The sequence below is a fragment of the Nicotiana sylvestris genome, chromosome 10 (genome assembly GCF_000393655.2).
Source record: "Nicotiana sylvestris chromosome 10, ASM39365v2, whole genome shotgun sequence".
Classification (NCBI taxonomy): Eukaryota; Viridiplantae; Streptophyta; class Magnoliopsida; order Solanales; family Solanaceae; genus Nicotiana; species Nicotiana sylvestris.
The window spans coordinates 8323467-8347101 of record NC_091066.1 but is presented as its reverse complement, the minus strand read 5'-3'; the positions used below and the strand labels follow the sequence as shown (position 1 = coordinate 8347101).

Here is a 23635-nt window from a genome sequence, read left to right as displayed (position 1 = left end):
GAATTTTTCGTTGTTGTTGTTGTTGCTAATAATAATAATAATAATATATTCAAAGTCATAACTATAACAGAACGAGCATTCAAATCCATTGGCATAAAACAGAATTCTGTTTTCAACCTCCCATTTTAACCTCCAACATTAAGGAACATAATTAGCTGCTCTATTTTTTTGCATCCTATGACAAAGAAAAAATAATCATTTCCTCCTCCTCTTTGCATTTCAACTTCTCCTCTTCTGCTCCTCATCACCACCACAACCCTTTCTTCTTCAATTCATTACCAAATTTTATTGGAAAAAAATTAATTAATTAAGGTGGTGATCAGAATGTCAGCTGTGGTTGAACCAATTTCACCAAACAAGGCCTTAGTCATTAATGATTCTAATTTGAAGATGGTAAGGAGTAATGATGGATTTGATGAGCAAGAAGAGGAAGCAAATGAGTGCAAGAGATCACCCTTGAATGAAGAGGATGGTGGAGCTAATTCTGTGAATTTTGAAAGTGAACAATTAGAGAAAGAAAATAAAGTATGTTATCCTTGGTATAATACTCCATGCATTATAATTTATGTGATGTAATTTAACTCGATACAAATTTTAAGAAAGTAAGAACATCCTTTGAAACGTGATTTTAGGGCCCGTTTGGCCATAAATTATTTTTACTTTTTTCGAAATCAGTGTTTGGCCATAAAATTTTCAATTTTCACTTGAAGATGAATTTCGAAATTTTGAAAAACTCCAAAAATTATTTTCAAAATTTTCACTGCAGATCACTCATAAAAATTCAAAATCAACCCAAAATTATATTCATGTCAAAATACAACTCTAATTTCAAATACTATTTTCACTTTTTTTGTTTTTTTACTTTTTCGGAAGTTTACAATTGTTATTTCCAAACGCCCACTTAAATATGTCATTTTAATATTTTATGTCTACAAACTTTTGAAATTTATGGACTACAAAAGTTTCTCATCAAGGATATTTAAAATAAGAAATTTAAAATTAAATTCTTTTCAAATAAAAAAGTGTATCATTTTTTCTGATCGAATAAATAAGGAAATAGTGTCACAAAAATGAAACAGAAAGTATTTTTTCATGCATTTTTTTAATGATAATATTGAATATCATTAAGGTTAATGATATATAGTTGTATACTTGTATGTATGACTAAAAATTGTTTGTTTACGTGAAATTAAAGGTTGATCAAAGTTTGAGGGAGGAACAGCTTCTTGGGAATGTTGATGGCTTCGCAGTTGAAGGTCTCTCTCTCTTTGGCGTCCAAATTAACTCATAAATATTTTGGTATCATATTATTTGCATAAAATTCAAATAAAACCAAATCTCTTTATGTTCCAAGTATAGATACATTTTTTTAAAATTTTCAAACAGCGTTAAACTTAACAAAAAGAACCAATTATTTCACAAAGAGTATCTTATGATCACAACATGATGACATTTCTTTTTTCAAGATGTTTTCTAAATGATTAGGAAAAAATATACATGTAACTTTTTTTTTTATAACGATAGTGTCAGAATTAACTTGCACGCGATTAAAATATAATATAAATTGTATTTATGATTTTATTGTATTGTCTTGTAATCTAAATAGAGAACCAAGATCCAGAGGTACAAGAACCAAGACTATACATAATTTGCCCAGGCAGATCAGATATAGAACTTTCAGAGCCATTCATTTCCAGCCCTAAAGATTGCCTCTTCACACTCAAGGAAGGAAGTCGCTATAAGCTCAAATTTTCTTTTACTGTTTCAAACAATGTTGTCTCTGGTCTCAAATACATCAATACTACCTGGAAATCTGGTGTAAGAGGTATGTAGTAAAGTACTCATAAATTCCGGAGTCGGTATTTAAAACTTATGGGTTCTAGATTCTAGTATTTAATTTATAAGTTAGTGAGTTCTAAATTAATATGTTGTACATGTTCAATGAATTTCTTAAGATAATAGTACAGAAGTTGGACCAAAGTTACTTAGTTCAACCGAACCGGTAACGTGAAACACTAGCTTGCCCCGGGAGAAATTCAAAAATAGCCAGATTTATAAGTGGTCATTTAAAAATAGTCACAGTTTCAAAAGTAATCGAAATTTAGCCACTTTTCATGTAAAGATAAATCTAAACAAAAATACTGTTCAAAATCCGGAAAATACTCCAGTTCCAGTATAATATATTGCTCCAGCATAATATGTTGGAAGTTCATACACAGATGCTCCAATCTCCGGTATATTATGCTGGAACTTTTCGCGTGTTGGAGTTCCAGCATAATATGCTGGAAGTTCATACACAGGTGCACCGATCTCCAGTATATTATGCTGGAACTTTCCGTATTGCAGCAAAATAGTGGCTATTTTTCAATGACTTTGCAAACACTGGCTATTTTTGAATGATCAGTCCGAAAACTGACTAACTCGTGCTATTTTAACGCTAGCCCCGCCCCTGAATACTACTTCTTTCTTTCCAATTTATGTATGTGGCAGTGTTCGACTGCGTCTCTTAAGAAAAAAATTAATTCTTTTGAAAACTTGTGATTTAAAATAAACCAGAATTATTTATGTGGCAATAACCAATAAGTTATCTCATTAAAGGTAAAATAAAAGAAATTTAAATTTGTTTCTAAATATAGAAGGTAATATTATTTTTGGACAGACTAAAAAGAAAGTGTATCACATAAACCGAGACAAACAAGTATAAATTTTATATTATTAGGTCATCTAAAGATAGTTACAAGGTATTTAGCCATAATAATCAAGATTAGTATCGTAGAACAAGTAACCTACTACAATTAGTACCGTAGAATAAGTAACCTACTATAACATGTCAAAATATATACTAATATAACCTTTTTTTTAAACTCTATTATCATATATCCGCAAAGGAATAAATTTTATTTTTAGCCTTATGAAGGCATTTTAGTGATTTTGATTGATTTTTTAATTTCATTTATTATGGCAGTTGATAAGTCTCAAGTGATGTTGGGAAATTTTAGTCCTCGAAAAGAGCCATACATATATGAATTAGAGGAAGATGTTACACCTTCTGGTGTCTTTGCAAGGGGATTATATTCAGCAAGAACACAGGTATAACTATCGCCAATTGTGCAATAAAATTTAAAATTTTAAATATAATGTCTTGATTTATTAATCACAGTAATTTTAAAAAAAATAAACAATTGCTATGACTATTAATTAATTAAATGAATAAGCATGGAGCATCGATTATTGCAAAGGCACGTTCGCCCAAGGATGGTTAATTGAGTCTTCTTCGCTAAAAAATTACACTACAGTTTATATATATATTTACATTAATTTTATTTATGTTTCAGGTTATAGATGATAAAGAAAGATGCTATGTGGATATCAAATACTACTTTGAAATTCAAAAGCAATGGCGTGAAAGCTCCTAACATTCTTTTGTTTATGTGGTTTTCATATATTTCATAAGGCCAATTATCGTAGAGAGTTGATTTTGGGTCTTTTTCTATATTGAAAATCAAATTTTCCATGGATAATTCTCGTTTTTTTTTTTTTTAAATTGGAGTGTGATCCTTAATTATGATTTCAGATTCGAACTTTCAGAATAGTGGGAAGCTCTAAGAAGCACTTACTGCTTTAGTGAGCCTACAGAATGCAAATTAGGATTAGTCGGACAGACATCGAAAATCTATTTTTTTTTTAAAAAAGTGATAATACATAATTACCTCACTAGGGCGGTAGCATATTACCTAATGTACCCTTTAACTTTGTGGGGGTCCTATGAACCCCTTAGAATCATTTAAAGTGGTGTAAATATCCCCTTTTCTGACTAGAATCGATTTCACAAATAGATGTGAAACACACGCACCAACCATATGATGCCATGTCATTTTTATTTTAAGTTTCCTTTTCTCTATTTTCTGATTTTTCTTTTTTTTTTTACACCAAAGTTAAAGGGTGCATTAGGTAACGTGCTACAATCTTAATGGGATAATTATATATTATCCCCAAAAAGAAAATCAAAGAGAAGTCCAAAACAAGTCTACAGCTCTTCTAAATTTCATAGTAACAACCAAAAGAATTAAATGAAACGCATTTGAAATAAAAAAAAAAAAAAAACTAATTCAAGATCACATGAACTCCGATATCATATGCTCGCATTGTGTTTATTGTGTTCTGTATTGGCCCTTTTTGTATTGGGGCAAAATGAATCTTATTCATCAGATCTCAACTTATTTGATCTTGAATGAGGTTATAAAATCATTAAGACACCGTTTACTTAAATTATTACAAATGCGAACTCTATTGTTTTTTCAATTAGCGCTACATAATCATTGTTAGGTATCAGCCTCTAACGCACAATCCATACTGCTGTAAGGGACGGCCAGACCCTAAAGCAAGTGTAGGCCCTTAAGGCCCCCAAAATTATTATTTCTCCGTATATAGTATATTATTAATATAATTATTTATTATTATTGATAAATTTATTTCTTTATTGTCATATTGATTTTTAATAACTCAATTTTTTCCTCTAATTAGTATAACTAAAATTGTTTTCTGTCAATTTTATTTTACGTTTTTATTGAATTGTGTTTCTCTATTCATTCGTTAGTCACGTAATTATATGTCACGATTCAATTTAGGATCATGACCGGCACTTAGGAGCAAGTGCCCCCAAGTAAGCCTCCTCGGTATTTTACAGAAAATCGGATAGAGTTTTTCCTATTTTTGGACTATCCCAAAAACATTCTTGTCTCAAATCAGCAACCAACATCCTAATAACAATTCAAATAACAATGACTTTATCAATTAATCAAAATAAATATCTACCTTTAACAGTCCACCCACTAACAACTAGAAATGCTACTTTATCTCCAAATTTGATAAGAATGAGCGATACTCAACATAAGTCTATAATAACGAAGAATACTCAAGACACTAAAATAATGACCATGGAGCGACTCTAAGAGTTCAAAGAAAAGACTATAATAATAAACAAAATTTCTGCCCACGTGAAACAAGTGCGAGGCTCACCAAGAACTATCAACCTGTGCGCTCTAATTAACAAAATCCTCGCCCGCGTCAACTACTGTCTCTGGAGAAAAAATCAGCGGGGAATGAGTCACTAGCTCGGTGAGTAATAACACTTAACCACAACCGTTTTTATTGGGGGATAAGTCAGAAAACATGCTAGTATCTCAAACAGAAAATAACATAAAAATGTCCTTTCAGAAACAATAAATAATTTGCAGTCTCATCATGCTTTTCTTGTAGTATAATACAATTAAAAGTTTAGTAATAAGCTCGGTAACCATTGTATAATATCAATATTCATATTTGGGAGGTTTCAATGAACGGATCATGTAATCGTATAACTGTGGACTTTTTCACAAGAAATCAAATATAACGGTAGTTCCTACTCGAGGGAAATCGGTAACGGTATGCTAGTTCTACCTTCCCACTAGCGAGGGTTGTAACAGTAATCTATAATTACAAGGTGCACCAGGTCTAACGAACCCGCCGTTAGCTACGGGATCCTTCAATGTCTACTCTCATTTATACTTGTTTCTATAATCCGTATATACTGGTAGAAAAAAAATATTTTAAAATATACGCCATTTCAGTTCTTATCAAATCATGTAATTTTATTTCGATAACAGAAAAATTCAAGTAACGGTAAAACATATCTAGTGACCACAAGAATATTTAAACAACGGTAATCATCTCAAATGACTATTTCGGTATCATATCGAGTAAAAGACTTGTCCCACATGCAATTCAAAATAATCGATAACATATTCATATTAAAAATCATGTGTAAATCATGCAAGTTGTGAAAATATAAACTGCGGTAAGATTACTACTTACCGTACTCATGCCGAAATACCAAATGCTTCACCTCGAGCAATTTGTACAAATTCCTCCAATCAATCTATAATTTTATAATATCGATCTCACATTAGTTTTCTTGTTTAGGCTAATTCATAGCTAATTTCGAATACTCAATCATCGGGATTCATGTTTGAGTCCTAATTTGCGGATTCATATTTAATCATAGAACTAGTCCATAATTCTATCAATTTTAAATTATTTAGTATAATTTATTCCTCTAAAATTAGACCTATCAGTGCTTAAACCAAACCTTTATAGCCTTGTTATCTCCATAGTAATTGTATATTTCTTTTTATATAAGAGAAAGTTGATATTGAATTCTTTTGTACTACATGAAATTGCATAGATGCAGTGAAATAATTCAACAGATGAGGAGAAGAAGGTTAACCTCTTGAGTCGAAGGAGAGCTTTAATACTTTTAATTTCAACTCTCAGTTCTTCTTAAGGCAATTTTCCAAAGCTTTCTTCTTCTTCTTCTTCTTCTTCTTCTTCTTCTTCTTCTTCTTCTTCTCTTTTCCTTTTTTTTCTTTGTTGGTTTGTAATTTGCTGTTTCTGAAGCTTCTGTTGTAGTTTTAAAGCAGCAACCCTTTTTTCTCTTTTCCCCTTTCACATGTTCCCTTTTGTCTTTTATTTTGTGATTTTGCCACAGAATGTGGGCTTCGGCCCCTTTTATTCAATCATTATCTCTTCTTTTTTTTTTGATTTATTTTATTTTTATTGGTTAGTTTCTTCTTATTATTATTATTATTTTGCTAATGAACAATACACCCTTATAAAAAAATATAGGGTATTACATCCTCCCCACCTTATGAAATTCGGTCCCCGAATTTAACTCAAGTACGCACCTGTAAGCTGAAACAAATGGGGGCACTTGACTCGCATAGCATCTTCTATTTCCCAAGTAGCTTCTTCAACTATATGATTTCTCCATAAGACTTTCACGAATAATATTTCTTTTGACCGTAGCTTTCTTACTTGCCTATCAACAATAGCCATCGGTTCCTCCTCGTAGGATAACTTCTCATCGAGCGGTATAGTCGGTGCTTCAAGCACCTGAGATGAGTCTGATATACATTTTCCTAGCATTGAGACATGAAACACTGGGTGAATAAAAGATAACTCAGGAGGAAGTGCCAAACGATAAGCCACAGCTCCCACTCGGTCTAGTATCTCATACGATCCTATAAACCTGGGGCTCAACTTGCCTCCTTTCCCAAAACGCATCACACCTTTAATAGGGGAGACTCGTAGGAACACTTTGTCCCCAATTGTGAACACTAAATCCCTTTTTCTCTTATTATCATAAGACTTTTGTCTACTTTGTGCTGCAAGCAATCTCTGTCTGATCAACTGGACCTTGTCCATAGCTTCTTGTACTAGGTCGAATCCCAATAAGTTAGTCTCACCAGCTTCAAACCATTCGATAGGAGAACGACATTTTCTACCATATAATGCTTCGTACGGTGCCATTTGAATACTGGACTGGAAGCTATTGTTGTAAGCAAATTCAACTAACAGTAGATAAGTGCCCAACTACTTCCAAACTCAAGAATGCAAGCTCTCAACATATCCTCCAAGATCTATATAGTAAGTTTAGACTGCCAGTCTGTCTGTGGATGAAATGCAGTACTAAGATCCACTCATGTACCTAATGCTTCTTGAAAAGATTTCCAAAAGCGTGAAGTGAACTGTGATCCTCTATCAGAGATGATGGATACTGGAACTCCGTGAAGTCGTACAATTTCGTTCATAAATATCTATGCATACCTCACTCCACCATATGTAGTCTTCACTGGCAAAAAGTGTGCTGATTTTGTCAGTCGATCTACAATTACCCACACCGAATCATAACCTCTAAGGGTTCGTGGTAGACCAGTGACAAAATCCATAGTAATTCTTTCCCATTTCCACTCTGGAATCTTAATTTGTTGTAGTAGTCCTGCGGGTCGATGATGCTTAGCCTTGACCTGCTGACAAGTCAAACAACTAGAAACGAAGTTAGCAACATCTTTCTTCATACCTTCCCACCAATAAAATTGTTTCAGGTCATGGTACATTTTTGTGGATCTAGGATGTATAGTGTAATTGGAGTTGTGGGCTTCTTCAAGAATAGCACGTCTCAACCCGTCTACGCCTGCTACACATAGTATGTCACCCATTCGAAGCACACCATCACTTTCAACAATCATATCCTTATTTTGACCAGCTAAGGCCTCATCTCTGTATTTGCATAATTGCTCATCCTCATATTGGGTGGCCTTAATACGCTCAACTAATGAAGACTTAGCCTGAGCACAACTCAACAATGCCTCTGAATTTCTGACACTAAATCTGATACTTGTATCTTCTAGTCTCTAAATATCTTTGGCCAAAAGTCTCTTTGCAGAAGCTATATATGCCAAACTCCCCATAGATTTTCTACTCAATGCATCAGCCACCACATTGGCTTTGAGTACAAAATAGAACAATCATAGTCTTTGAGTAGTTCCATCCAATGACGCTGTCGAAGATTTAGATCTCTCTGCTGAAAGATATATTTCAGACTTTTATAGTTAGTATAAATTTCACAAGTTTCATCGTATAGATAATGTCTTTAAATTTTTAGAGCAAATACCATTGCAGCCATCTCCAAATCATATGTATGATAGTTTTGCTCGTGCTTTTTCAATTGTCTCGAAGCATAAGCAATAACACGACCATTTTGCATGAGAACACATCCTAATCCCACCCTCGATGCGTCATAGAACACCGTAAATCCTCTGGAACATGATGGTAAGGCTAATATTAGTGCAGTTGTCAAACATGTTTTGAGTTTTTGAAAGCTCTGCTCGCATTCCTCCGTCCACTAAAACTTTGCATTTTTCTATGTTAGCTTGGTCAGCGGCGCTGCTATTCTAGAGAAATCCTGCACAAAACACCTGTAATAGCCCACTAAGCCTAAAAAGCTGCGAATGTCTGTAGGAGAAGTAGGTCTGGGCCATTTTTGCACAGTTTCAGTCTTTTTAGGATCTACCATAAATCCATCTTTGGATACAACATGCCCCAGAAATGATACTAAGTCTAGCCAAAATTCACACTTTGAGAACTTAGCATAAAGTCGATGTTCTCGCAATGTCTACAACACAGTCCTGAGATGATCCCCGTGTTCTCCTTGGCTACGAGAATATATCAGGACATCATCAATAAATACTGTTACAAATCTATCCAGAAACGGCTTGAACACCCTATTCATTAAGTCCATGAATGCAGCTGGAGCATTAGTCAGTTCGAAAGGCATCACAAGGAACTCACAGTGCCCGTATCGAGTTCTAAAAGCAGTCTAAGAAATATCTTCATCTTTGATTCAAAGCTGATGGTAACCAGAACGGAGGTAAATCTTTGAAAAGTGGGCAGCTTCTTGTAACTGATCAAACATGTCATCTATACGAGCAAATGATATTTATTACATATTGTTATCTTGTTCAACTGCCTGTAGTCAATGCACATTCTCAAGGATTCGTCTTTCTTCTTTACGAACAGTACTGGTGCACCCCATAGAGATATACTCAGTCTGATATAACACTTATCTAACAAATCCTGTAGTTGTTATTTTAGCTCCTTCAATTCTGTTGGTGCCATCCGATATAGCAGTATTGATATGGGTTGTGTGTCAAGTGGCAAATCAATACCAAAATCTATTTCTCGTACTGTAGGCAATCCTAGTAAATCCTCAGGAAATACATCAGAAAATTCTCTCACTACTGGAACATTTTCTATACTAGTTGTTTCCTTTCTTGTTTCATTTACAATAGCTAAGAGACCCAAGCAACCTTTCTTCAGAAGTCATTGAGCCTTCATAAAAGATACAATTTTGCAAGTCTCTGGAACCTGACTCCCTCTTAGAATAAAACTGGGTTCATTTGCTATCTCAAACTTAACTATCTTTGCATGACAGTCGACTATAGCATAGCAAGAAGATAACCAATCCATTTCTATTAGCATGTCAAAGTCAATCATATCGAGTACAATAAGATCAGCTAGAGTATCTCTACCCTTAACTCGAATCTGACAAGCACGATACACGTATTCAGCTAATAGAGACTCTCCAATAGGAGTAGCAACTAGAAAAGGGTCATTCAATAGCTCAGATTGTCTACTAAACCTCAAAGTAAAGTATGATGACACATAGGAGTGAGTAGATCCCAGATCAATCAACGCAAGTGCATCAAATCAACAAACAGAAAGAATACCTGTAACCACAACATTCGAGGCCTGAGCATCCTGTCTAGTAAATGCAAAAACTCTTGCCTGACCTCTACCAACATTTCTTTGTCCTTGATTCACATTAGCATGGTCTCCATCACCTCGACCTCTATTTCCTGTACCTGAAGTATTACGAGTAGTCTGAGTAGGTACATCTGACTGAATAAAAGCCTGGTTGAAATTTCTCAGAGGCTGAGGGCAATCCCTCAAGTGATGTCCCAATTGGCCACACCGAAATCACTCTCCAGTTAGAACACGACACTAGCCCAAATGTGATCTACCACAGGTCGTCAGACTGTAGTAGTGGCATATATCTGCCCAAAATTACGATGTCCAGATGTTGACGGTCCGCTAGTACCCTATCTATAAAGTGGCCTATATGTGGACTGTGAAGACAAATGTGTCCCTGTCTGAGGTTGTTGTTGTCCCTGATTTCATGCTCTTTGATTTTCACTAAAACTGCCACCGAAAGACCCTCATGTCTTGGCCTTCTTACGTAAATCACTAGTTGCACGCTCATCACGTCCCTTGTTTTCAATCTTTCTAGCAAGGTCGACTACATCAGAGTAGGATAAAGTCTTCATCTGTGGGGCTACTGTAGTGTATAGGCGACCAACCAATCCATCAACAAACTTTTGAACTCGAGCTTCTTCGGTAGGCACTAAGTAAGGAGCATATATAGCCAGCTTACAAAACTTAGTGTTATATGTTGACACATCCATATCTGGAGTCTGAACCAATCTCTCGAAGTCTCTAGCATATTTTTGCATCAGGCTGTCTGGAAGAAAATGATTCTTGAACAACTTAGTGAACTCGTCCCATGTCAATGGTGCTGCTCCCGGTGGCCTTCCTAGCAATACAGTTTCATACCATGTGTTGGCCATATCCTCTAGTTTGTATGCTGCAAGATCCACGGCTCTCTCACTAGAACATCCAAGAGCACGTAATGCCTTGAGTGTCCCATCCAACTTTGAGGATCTGCTGAATTATAGAAACATGTGAATTTTGGTGATTTCAATTTCAGGAACTCTTGTAGGGATACTTCCTTATTCGTGAAAGTCTGAGTCTGTGTAGGTGCTTGTATCTGTAAAGTAGCCTGAGGAGCTGAACTTCCACCCTGATTAGACATTAATGCCTCTAATTTCAGGTTGGATGGGACAGTAGGTACACCAGTTGGCACTGGTGGTGGAGCATCCTGAACTCCCTGCCCTTGCACTTGACCTGGCATAGCAGCTTGGGGTTGACCCATGTTCCCAATTTCAGGTTGAGGAGCAGTCTGTCTTCTAGTTTGATGAACCCCAACTTGACCTCCACCCCGGGTAGCACTACATCCAGCAGATGAGGGTGTGCGTATCCTAGCCATATGCGAAAGAAATATTCCAAAGTCAATCTCAAGTTATCTCAACGCACGATCAAAGAATGAAAGAAGGGAAACCATTTCTAGATGTTCAGTAGCCTCAAGATCATAAGTATGAGCGCCTACATACCCATGAACAAGACTCTACTAAACATTGCTCCATGACTCGGGACTTAAAACCTAAGCTCTAATACCAACTTTGTCACTACCCAATTTAGGATCATGACTGGCACTTAGGAGCAAGTGCCCCCAAGTAAGCCTCCTCGATATTTTACAGAAAATCGGATAGAGTTTTCCTTATTTTTGGACTATCCCAAAAACTTTCCTGTCTCAAATCAGTAACCAACATCCTAATAACAATTCAAATGATAATGACTTTATCAATTAACCAAAATAAATATCTACCTTTAATAGTCCACCCACTAACAACTAGAAATACTACTTTATCTCCAAATTTGATAAAAATGAGCGATACTCAACATAAGTCTATAATAATGAAGAATACTCAAGACACTAAAAGAATGACCATGGAGCTACTCTAAGATTTCAAAGAAAAGACGATAACAATAAATAAAATTTCTGCCCACGCGAACAAGTGCGAGGCTCACCAAGAACTATCAACCTGTGCGCTTTAATTAACGAAATCCTCGCCCGCGTCAACTGCTGTCTCTGGAAAAAAAATTAGCGGGGAATGAGTCGCTAGCTCAATGAGTAATAACACATATTCACAACCATTTTTATTGGGGGACAAGTCCGAAAATATGCTAGTATCTCAAACAGAAAATAACATAAAAATGCCCTTTCAGAAACAATAAATAATTTGCAGTTTCATCATGCTTTTCTTGTAGTATAATACAATTAAAAGTTCAGCAATAAGCTCGGTAACCACTGTATAATATTAATATTCATATTTGGGAGGTTTCAGTGAACGGATCATGTAATCGGTATAATCGTGGACTTCTTCGCAAGAAATCAAATATAACGGTAGTCCCTACTCGAGGAAAATCGGTAACGGTATGCTAGTTCTACCTTCACACTAGCGAGGGATGTAACAGTAATTTGTAATTACAAGGTGCACCAGGTCTAACTAACCCTCCATTAGCTACTGGATCATTCAATGTCTACTCCCATTTATACTTGTCTCTATAATCCGTATATACTGGTAGAAAAAATATATTTTAAAATATAGGGCATTTTGGTTCTTATCAAATCATGTAATTTTATTTCGATAACAGAAAAATTCAAGTAACGGTAAAACATATCTAGTGACCACAAGAATATTTAATAATGATAATCATCTCAAATGACTATTTCGGTATCATATCGAGTAAAAGACTTGTCCCACATGCAATTCAAAATAATCAGTAACATATTCATATTAAAAATCATGTTTAAATCATACAAGTTGTGAAAATATAAATTGCGGTAAGATTACTACTTACCGTACTCGTGCCGAAATACCAAATGTTTCACCTTGAGTAATTCGTACAAATTCCTCCAATCAATCTATAATTTTATAATATCGATCTCACGTTAGTTTTCTTGTTTAGGCTAATTTATATCTAATTTCGAATACCCAATCATCGGGGTTCATGTTTGAGTCCTAATTTGTGGATTCATATTTAATCATAGAACTAGTCCATGATTCTATCAATTTTAAACTATTTAGTATAATTTATTGCTCTAAAATTAGACTTATCAGTGTTTAAACCAAACCTTTATAGCCTTGTTATCTCCATAGTAATTGTATATTTCTTTTTATATAAGAGAAAATTGATATTGAATTCTTTTGTACTACATGAAATTGCATAGATGCAGTGAAATAATTCAACAGATGAGGAGAAGAAGGTTAACCTCTTGAGTCGAAGTAGAGCTTTAATACTTTCAATTTCAACTCTCAGTTCTTCTTAAGGCCTTTGCCCAAAGCTTTCTTCTTCTTCTTCTTCTTCTTCTTCTTCTTCTTCTTCTTCTTCTTCTTCTTCTTCTTATTATTATTATTATTATTATTATTATTATTATCTTTTCCCTTTTTTTTTCTCTGCTGGTTTGTAATTTACCGTTTCTGAAGCTTCTATTGTGGTTTTAAAGCAGCAACCTTTTTTTCTCTTTTTTCCCTTTCCCCTGTTCTCTTTTGTCTTTTATTTTGTGATTTTGCCACAGAATGTGGGCTTCGGCCCTTTTTATTCAATCATTATCTCTCTTTTTTTTGATTTATTTTGTTTTTACTGGTTAGTTTCTTCTTATTATTATTATTATTTTGCTAATGACCAATATACCCTTATAAAAAAATATAGGGTATTACATTATATCTAATAATCTAACTTATCATTTATTTTCCTCACATAAGTTATGCTCTCTCCATCCAATTTATATGAAAGCGTTTGACTGGACAAGGAGTTTATGGAATAAAGGAAAACTTTTGAAAATTGTGATTTAAAATAAATCATAGAAACTTGTGTGGCTAGAAATTATAGAAAAATCTAAAGTTGAATTATTACCAAATATAGAAAGGGGACTTACCAACAAAAGGAATCACATAAGTTGGAACGGAGGAAGTATATTTTCTGGGTGCTCTCATTTCAGTTGTGATGCAATCAACGTTAAATTCATTCAATTGTTTGTACGTTATAAAACCAAGTTCTCAATTATTAAGGCTTTGCTTTAGGCCTCAGATGCAGTTGAGCCGCCCCTGACTATAGTAACCACCGTTATCAAGGCAACATGCATAGTTTACCCATCAACCTTTTAGTCAAATCCTTGTTACACACCTAATAAACACGGGTAAACCTTTACACATCTAACCTTTTCCAAATGTGTCTAAGATCCCCCCCCCCCTCCAAAGTTTACCAGGCCTTAGTACATGTAAAACGGCAACACAAAAGGACGTGGAAGTCTATGTTAAAAAGTAGCTGACAATTATCAACGGTCCAGAATCGATCTTAACGACTCTTTTGGCTCTTAAATTAAAATGGATCTTCAATACTCAACCTGTTAGCCATTGCAGCCCTCGATTTTTCTCTTCTCAGCCATTAACTTCAAAGCTTCTTCTTCTTCTTCTTCAATCTTCTTTATCTTGTATAATTCATTTTTAAATTAGAGTGTATTGTTAATTTTGAACCCTTTCTTTTAGTTTCGCCTAAAATTGAAACTCTTAGGGTTGTTGTCTAATGCATAATTTTAAACATATTTGTCGCTATAGTGAAGAAGTTGTGCTTGTAATTTTATGGAGCATCGATAATCTCGGTTGTGATTTTTATGGGTGTAGATTCTATAAGGTAAACTTAGTGTTAAAAATCTATTTTTTTGAGTTTTTAACACTGAAATCTTCTTATTTCTAGAAGGATTGTGATATAGGGTATAAAGTTTTTGTATAGTTTGATCATCCTACTCCAGAGCACTTAAAAGGTGTTATCTTGGGGCTACTTAAAAATAAAAAGGCGTTGGATGCATTCGTGAAGGTAAGTTGAAATCAAAGAAATTGGAGGTGATTGATAATTTTGGTGTTAATCGTAATTGTATTCAAGGTGATTATGTTTGGAACCGAAGATTGTTACATAATGTAAAAACTTGTAAAATGGTCTATGAACCATCTATCTTAGTAGTTAGGTTGTTTTCACCCTTGTTGCAAGTGCAATCCTTTTGCTGCTTATTGAAGTGTAATACTTTATGTTAATAAAATAAGTTTATTCTGCCAAAGCTTTTGTTGATGGTGTTGGCAATGGTTATGTGTTCATTTGCTAAGTATTACAGTAGCATTTACGAAATGGCCACCCAAAATGTCTCCCAGCTTGGTATCCTTAAGTATTATAGTAGCATTTATTAACTTGTGCTTCAGTTGTAGCTTCTGATTTAGCTTGCTCATAACTATCAGGTCATCAAGCTAATGTTTCAGCATTCATAACTGCAGTTTTTATATAGCTTGATGACATAGCTGCAGCTTCTGTTTTAGCATTCATAACTTATGTTTTAGCTGCAGCTTCTATTGCATATATAAAGCATAAGTCATCAAGCTATATAAATTGTCTTTCAATAAAGACTACCACTTGGTGATCAATTGTCGCTCATAAGCACAAGCCATCAAGCTATATAAAATGTTGCAGTCTATAGCATATAAAAGCTATATAAATTCCATCAAGATAATCACAAACTGCTTCCATTTTAAAAATAAAGGTGTTCCACAACATTAAAAACTAGATCTTTGTCTTCAGCAACATTAAACATAACATATAATAGCTGCATATAGCAACCTTAACATTTTGGTTGCAGTTCTATTGTTAAAAGATTACACTACACTTCAAAGCAAACTTAGCACCACATAAAGAACTAAACATGCTAATTAGTCTTAATTGGCTGAGAGGATGAGCTTGATTGACTGAGGTTGGAATGGGATGCAACAGCTCTTTGGAGTTGCCTTGTTGTAATATTTGGTTTGCCATTCCACTTGACTCCTTTGGTTGGTTTGTAAGCACACTCTTAAATATCAGCAGAATACCTCTTTTGGCCAGTTGTAACCACTCTTTGAATCACCACCAGACTGCCAAGAAAAGGAATTCATTAAAAATAATCACAGCAAAGTGGATAAGTTGAAATTATGCAATACTTACAGAAAAAGACTTAAAGCAGAGCCATCTTGGAATAGTCTAATCCCAGAGCTGCCTCTACCTCTTCCAGCCCCTATTCCCCTACCATAACCAGTAGATGGAACACTTGTTCTGCCCCTACCTCTGACAGTTGAATTATGTGCAATAGGTGTAAGTTGTGCAGGAGTAGAACTTGTAGAAGGAGTAGAATCTGTAGCAGGAGTAGAAATATTCTGAGCTCTTCCTCTTGTGAAAAAAGCATTTGCAGGAGTAGAACCTACAGGTCTTGGATCCTTGAAGCATCTTTTCTTATTGTGTCCATAACCACCACAATTTGAGCAGCTCATTTCCATACCCCTCCTTGATTTGTTTCTTTTCTTCTCCTCTTCTTCTTGGGCCTGCCAAGCATCCTCTTAATTGGTGGAGGCTCAATGGGTGGATTGGTAGATGCTAGCCATATTATCATGCTAGGCACTGGTTGGACAAATGTTGCATATGCTTTCAGGTAAGTTGATTTACGGTACCAATAGGATATGTAATTAAGAGGCTCAATCTTTTTGAAGTGTAATACAGCAATTGCAGGAGCATAAGAGATACTCTTAAGTATCCAGGACCTGTAGCTACATGTCTGATTTTGCATATTTACACAATGCTTATATGGACCATCCTCAATCTCATAGCCAACATGACTGTCACGACCTAAAATCACCCCGGTCGTGATGGCTTCTATCATGGAACTAGGCCAGCCGACGCATTTCCAAAACCAATCAATATTTTTCCTTCTTAGTATAAAATCAAGCTTTTTAGCAATAACTTTTATAAAGTGTTTAAAACAAAACAATAGTGCGGAAAGAAAGCCACCAGGCAGCTACCTTGCTAACTCCGATAAACCTGTCACCGAGCTCAAAAATACCTGAACATGCACACAAGGTGCAGGGAGTAATGTGAGTATGCCAACTCAGTAAGTAATAAAAGTAAATAGAGACTGAGCAGTAGAAAACAAATAAGATCTACATCATGATAAACTCAGTAAGCACAACATGCTTTTAATCATAATATGAGTTAAATCATCTCATTAAAATCCAGTTTTTGGTAAAAATCATTCGGAGATACTGTCCAACAGTTTCAATAGAGGTTCAATGAAATTTATAGTAAAAGTGATGAAAATCATAATCGATCCCTCGGGTAAAACATAATTCGTATACAGCCCTTCGGGCAAACATAAATCATGAATAGCCCCTCGGGCAAACCTCTCGGTCACTCATATACATCTCATAACATAATTTTTTTAGTGGAAATAACAAGGCCAAATCAGTAACTAAATTCTGAACATTTCATAAAAACTCCAGTTTCAATGAAAGTTTAAAATATTTGTTCAACATTTTCAATAGAGGCTCAGTATAAAGAGGAGTGAAAACAGTAATTTCATAAAACAAGCCCCGAGGGTAAAAGCATCGCTCGTGTATATATATATATATATATATATATAGAGAGAGAGAGAGAGAGAGAGAGAGCCCCTCGGACAAGCCTCTCAGCCATTCATGACTCAACTCTCCTCAATCAGCACTCACGCTCAATAGGTACCTTATAATAACTGTTGCAGCGTGTAAACCGATCCATAAATATATATATAGTCGACTGCGCTCACTAGGGGTGTGCAGACTCCGGAGGGGATCCTACAGCCCAAGCGCTATATCGCTGCGGCGTGCAGCCCAATCCAATACATATCGCTGCGGCTTGCAGCCCAATCCAATACATATCGATGCGGCGTGCAGCCCGGTCCATATAAATAGATACATATATACATACATACATACATATATATATATATATATATATATATATATATATATATATATATATATGGAGAGAGAGAGAACATTTTCAATAGAGGCTCAGTATAAAGAGGAGTGAAAACAGTAATTTCATAAAACAAGCCCCTCGGGTAAAAGCATCGCTCGTGTATATATATATATATATATATATATATATATAGAGAGAGAGAGAGAGAGACCCTCGGACAAGCCTCTCAGCCACTCATGACTCAACTCTTCTCAATCAGCACTCACGCTCAATAGGTACCTTATAATAACTGTTGCGGCGTGCAAACTGATCCATAAATATATATAGTCGATTGCGCTCACTAGAGGTGTGATAACTGTGATTTATACATATTTTATACCCATTCTTACTAAGATTTGTGCATTAACTGCCAGAAATTAGTCCCAAAATGCTTACAAGTTGCGCTTGATTGCAGGTTTGAGCGACAAGATGACAAATACTAAAGATCGACTCAAAAAGGAGTGAAATCTGCCAAGTGTCAAAAGACAACTGAAAGGGGGGATCAAAAGGACCTACGCGGTCCTCACTGTTTTGTCACGCAGCCGCGCAGGAGAGTTCAAAAGCTGGACATCTTCAAGTTCAGCCTGCACGGTCTGCACTGTTCTGCCACGCAGCCGTGCAGGAAAGTTCATAGGCCATGATATCTTCAAGTCAAGTTGCGCGGTCCGCGCCCCTTTTCACGCGGTCCATGCCTAAGAGTATCAGAGACTCAATCATTCAAGGCAAAAGCCCACGCGGCCGCGCACCTAATCAGTGCGGTCCGCGTGGATGAAGTTCACGCGGCCGCGCGTCATTTGTGCGCGGTCCGCGCCAGACCCTCAGGGGTATTTTTGTTCGGTTTTTCCTGTGTATTATAAATAGAACATTTTACTTTTTAGCAGCAGTTTTTCCAGATTTGTTTTGAGAGCATAGAGCAGCTGAACTTGGATTTCATGATTTTAGCCTATTTTGGGCAATTTCTTCTAGTATTAACGTGGATTTGAGTAGATTAACATTGTAGTTAATTGTTATGTCAATTTCATCTATTATTTCTTCAATTTCTGTTCCTATTATGGCTAGCTAAACCTATTAGCTAGGGTTGTGGCTCAACCCTAGAGTGGGTAATTAATGGGTGTGATTGTTTAGTGCATGAATGATGTTGGGTATTTGTTATTTGAATTAATCTTATGTTTTCATTAAGATTTGGTGGTTGCAAACACTAAGTCTAGCTTAGTGAGTCTTGACTCTTCTTGAGAAAGAGAGTCTATGACCCCAAGATTAATTCTAACAAGGAATTGGGATGGACCCATGAGAATGGTAGTCCCAATTAACGGGTTAAACCTCGAGAGAGTAATTACCCAACTTGAACCATAAGTTGCTTGGGCAAATTGGCCTACCCAATTGGTCTCGAGAGAGTCAATTGGGCAAAATCACTCTCTCTACCGAGAGGTGTGAGAGTGGGTGCAAAAGTGCAACGGTTATAGCATAAGTCCCATATTCATCATTCTTGCATTAGGAATCTCTACCCGTTAGTTGACCACCCTAGGTACATGCCACGACCCTAGTGCCTTTCTCTATATTGCATACAACTTAGAATCATAATTTTAGCATAACTTAGTTTTACAATTGTAGTTGATAAATTGTAGCTATTAATCAAAAGAAAACCAAAAATGTTAGAAGATCAATTAGGAGCTAAAACATAGTCCTAGACTATACAAACTATTAGCGCCCACTCTTCCTCAGGTTGAGTCCGCTGTGATCACTTTTTGGCGCCGTTGCCGGGGAACTTTATGGTGTTGACTATTTGTGCAGCTAGTATTGTGTTTTGCTTCTCTTTCCTTCTTATTTACTAACTTGGTGTGTGTCGATCAATCAGGTACAATGACTCTTAATGCAAATGATCCTCTCGGCAATGTGATAGCGGGGGAGGAGGTAGAAGATCTAGAACAAGATGAGGTCTTACCTCAACTTCCACGGAGAGGCCGACATGTCAATATAAATGCAAAGGAGAACATCAACATTCCAGACCCTCCTCCGCAACCGCCGAGAGTGGCTCCCAGAGTTCTACCAAATCAAGGATACGCCAGTGCTATTGTTCCTCCTCGAATCCGGGTGGGGAACTTTCAAATCACAAATGTTATGCTGACCTTGCTCGAGCAAAGAGGTTATTTCACGGGTGCCTCCAATTAAAATGCCTACAAGCACTTGAAGGGGTTCGTGGATACATGTTGGGGTAGCAAGCAGACAAACGTGTCCGAGGATGCATTGAGGTTGAGGCTTTTCCCGTTTTCTCTTTGGGGTAAAGCATTGGATTGGTTAGAAAGGCTCCCCAATCATTCTATTACAACATGGGATGAATTGGCGGACAAATTTATTGCCAAGTTCTTCTCTCCAAGTCATATGGCAGCTCTTCGGGATGAAATTCTAGCTTTCAAGCAAGAGCCAACGGAACCTTTGCATGAGATATGGGAAAGATATAGAACAATGGTGAAAGAGTGCCCTAATAACGACATGACCGAGGCTATGATTCAACAAACCTTTTATCGAGGCATCAACACCACAAATCAATGCATTGTGAACTAATTGGCCGGAGGGAATTTTATGAAACTTTCTTACCAAGAGGCATGTGATGTACTTGATGAAATGGCCGACACCTCTTCGGCATGGCAAAGCCGAGCAAACGTGCCCCAAGGTGACCCCACGGTCATCCATTTGCACAAGGAATTGCACGATCATGGCCAAGCTATAGCCGAGCTTACAACAACTATGAATCAATTGGCAAAGGCGCAATTGCAACAAGTCCAAAACTCGCGCCAAGTCAACGCAATGGAAGGTGTTGCTATGTTGAAAAGGAGGCAAAGAGGACAACAACCTCAAAGTAATTGTGAACAATATGACAACAACAATGATGGTGGTGGATATTCGAACGAAGGTTTTGATGACCAAAGTGAGGAAGTCCAATATGTCAACAACTACCAAGGGAATAGAGGTAATCAAGGGAATCAACAATGGAGACCCCAAGGTAATTGGGGCAATCAACAAGGTGGCAATTGGAATTACAACAACAATCAAGGAGGCAATTGGGGGAACAATAATTCGGGGAATCAAGGTAATTGGAATGGGAACAACAATTGGAACAACAACAATGGTGGTCAAGGTGGTTGGAACAACAATAGTGGACAAGGTAATAGGGGGCAAGGCTTTCAAAGGCCCCCAATGTATCAACAACCCAATAACCCGCCTCCGTTTCAATCTCAAGGGTCGAGTTTGTCGGGCAATGACATGGGTCGAATAGAGAGCATGTTCGAGCAAATGATGAAAAAGAGTCAAGATTCCGAGGCCCAATTAGCTTCGCATAACACATCTATCCTGAACTTGGAAGTGCAATTAGGCCAAATATCTCAATATTTAAATACTCGCCCAAAGGGTGCTCTACCAAGTGATACGGTAGTAAACCCCAAGTGTGGGAACAATAATCATATGATGGCAGTGGCAACGCGAAGTGGAAGAGGCGGTGATGTGCATGCCTCAAGAGGAAACCAAGTTACGGTGGATGAAGATGAGTTGCAAAATGATGAGATCCCGTTGGTAGTTGAGGATGTTGTTGAACCAAGTGCAAATGATGATGTGAGAATTGAAATTGATGAAGGTGAGGAGGAGACTCAAGAGGCCGTGAACCCGTCTAGGGAACACGTCATTGATATACCCGAACCGGTAGTGCCAAAAGCCAAGGCACCCTTACCTAGACCTCCTCCGCCCTATCCTCAACGGTTGGCCAAGCAAAAGGGTGACAACCAATTTAAGAAATTCATTGAAATGATGAAGAGTTTGACTATCAACGTGCCTTTGGTGGAGGCACTCGAGCAAATGCCGGGATACGCAAAGTTCATGAAAGATTTGGTTACAAAAAAGAGATCAATGGAGTGTGAGACAATCAAGATGACCCATCAAGTGAGCGCAATTGTGCATTCTATGGCTCCAAAACTTGAGGATCCCGGCGCATTCACTATCCCATGTACCATTGGAAGTGCCGACTTTGCAAAAGCCCTTTGTGACTTGGGGGCAAGTATCAATTTAATGCCATATTTGGTCTTCAAGACCTTGGGAATTGGACAACCTCGTCCAACTTCTATGAGGCTTCAAATGGCAGACGGGTCAATGAAACGGCCTTTGAGAATTATTGATGATGTCCTTGTTCGTGTTGATATGTTCATATTGTCGGCCGATTTTGTAATTTTGGATTGCGAAGTGGATTTCGAGGTGCCTATTATTCTTGGGAGGCCCTTCCTAGCTACGGGGAAGGCCTTGGTTGATGTGGAAGCAGGAGAATTGACCTTCCGTGTTGGTGATGAAAAGGTGGTGTTCCACGTATGCAAATCAATGAGGCAACCAAATAGCACCGAGGTGTGCTCGTTTGTTGACATTGTCACGGCGGTGATAGTGGATGACACAAGCGCAATGGCAAATGTTGAGGACCCACTTGAGGCCTTGCTATTGAACATTGATGTTGATGATAATGCTATAAGGGTGGAGTGTGTGAACGCATTACATGGCATGGGCTCGTATTCTTATGAACCGAGGAAGTTATCTCTTGATCTTGAAAATCGCAAAACTCCTCCCACCAAGCCATCTATTGAGGAGCCACCGGTGTTGGAGTTGAAACCACTTCCTCCTCACCTCAGGTATGAATTTCTTGGTCCTAATTTCACTTTGCTGGTTATTCTTTCTTCTTAATTGACTAACGTGTAGGTTGATGCCACTTTGGCGGTTCTTCAAAAGCGCAAGCGGGCGATTGGATGGACCTTGGCGGATATTCGGGGTATTAGCCCCGCGTTTTGCATGCACAAGATAATATTGAAGGAGGATGCTAGGGCGTCTATTGAACATCAAAGGAGACTCAATGAGGCCATGCAAGAGGTGGTTAAAAAGGAAGTCATCAAGTGGCTTGACGCCGGTGTGGTGTATCCAATTTCTGACAGTTCGTGGACTTCTCCGGTACAATGTGTGCCAAAGAAGGGATGAATGACGGTGGTGACCAATGACAACAATGAACTTATTCCGACTCGTACGGTGACGGGTTGGAGGGTATGCATGGACTACCAAAAGTTGAACAAGGTGACTAGAAAGGATCATTTCCCATTGCCGTTCTTGGACCAAATGCTTGATCGTCTTGCGGGCCAGGCTTTCTATTGTTTTCTAGATGGGTATTCAGGCTATAACCAAATTCTCATTGCCCCGGAAGACCAAGAAAAGACAACCTTCACATGTCCTTATGGAACATTCGCATTCTCTCGAATGCCATTTGGATTATGCAATGCACCAGCGACCTTCCAATGATATATGATGGCAATCTTCACCGACATGGTGGAGGACATTTTGGAGGTCTTCATGGATGATTTTAGTGTGGTTGGGGACTCATTTGGTGATTGCTTGCAAAACTTGGATCGTGTGTTGGCCCGATGCGAAGACACAAACTTGGTTCTCAATTGGGAGAAATGCAATTTTATGGTAGAAGAAGGAATTGTGTTGGGTCACAAAATTTCAAAAAGAGGGATTGAGGTTGATAAGGCGAAAATTGAGGTTATCTCAAGGCTCCCTCCCCCTACTTCTGTCAAAGGGGTGAGGAGTTTTCTTGGTCACGCGGGTTTCTACCGAAGATTCATCAAAGACTTCTCTAAGGTAGTTAACTCATTGTGTAAATTGCTAGAGAAAGATGCCAAATATGTGTTCGATGAGAAATGTATGGAGGCTTTCGAGC

At 37.2% G+C, this 23635-nt stretch overlaps 2 protein-coding genes across 2 annotated transcripts; one reads left to right on the top strand and one right to left on the bottom strand.

The window, feature by feature from the left end:
- The first annotated feature begins 167 nt into the window (after positions 1–167).
- LOC104242297 (rho GDP-dissociation inhibitor 1-like) lies at positions 168–3514 on the top strand. Its single transcript, XM_009797329.2, has 5 exons — positions 168–525; positions 1196–1256; positions 1607–1825; positions 2966–3090; positions 3336–3514. The coding sequence occupies exons 1-5, from the start codon at positions 325–327 to the stop codon at positions 3414–3416; spliced, it is 687 nt and encodes a 228-aa protein (XP_009795631.1). The 5' UTR covers positions 168–324; the 3' UTR covers positions 3417–3514.
- A 3191-nt stretch (positions 3515–6705) lies between these two features.
- On the bottom strand, positions 6706–11482 carry LOC104242318 (uncharacterized). The gene is made up of 7 exons (XM_070158546.1): positions 11148–11482; positions 10616–11097; positions 10107–10241; positions 9745–9977; positions 9565–9690; positions 7645–8165; positions 6706–7366 (listed from the first exon to the last, which is right to left on the bottom strand). Exons 1-7 carry the CDS (start codon positions 11480–11482, stop codon positions 6706–6708), a joined length of 2493 nt encoding a protein of 830 aa, XP_070014647.1.
- Positions 11483–23635: the final 12153 nt, after the last annotated feature.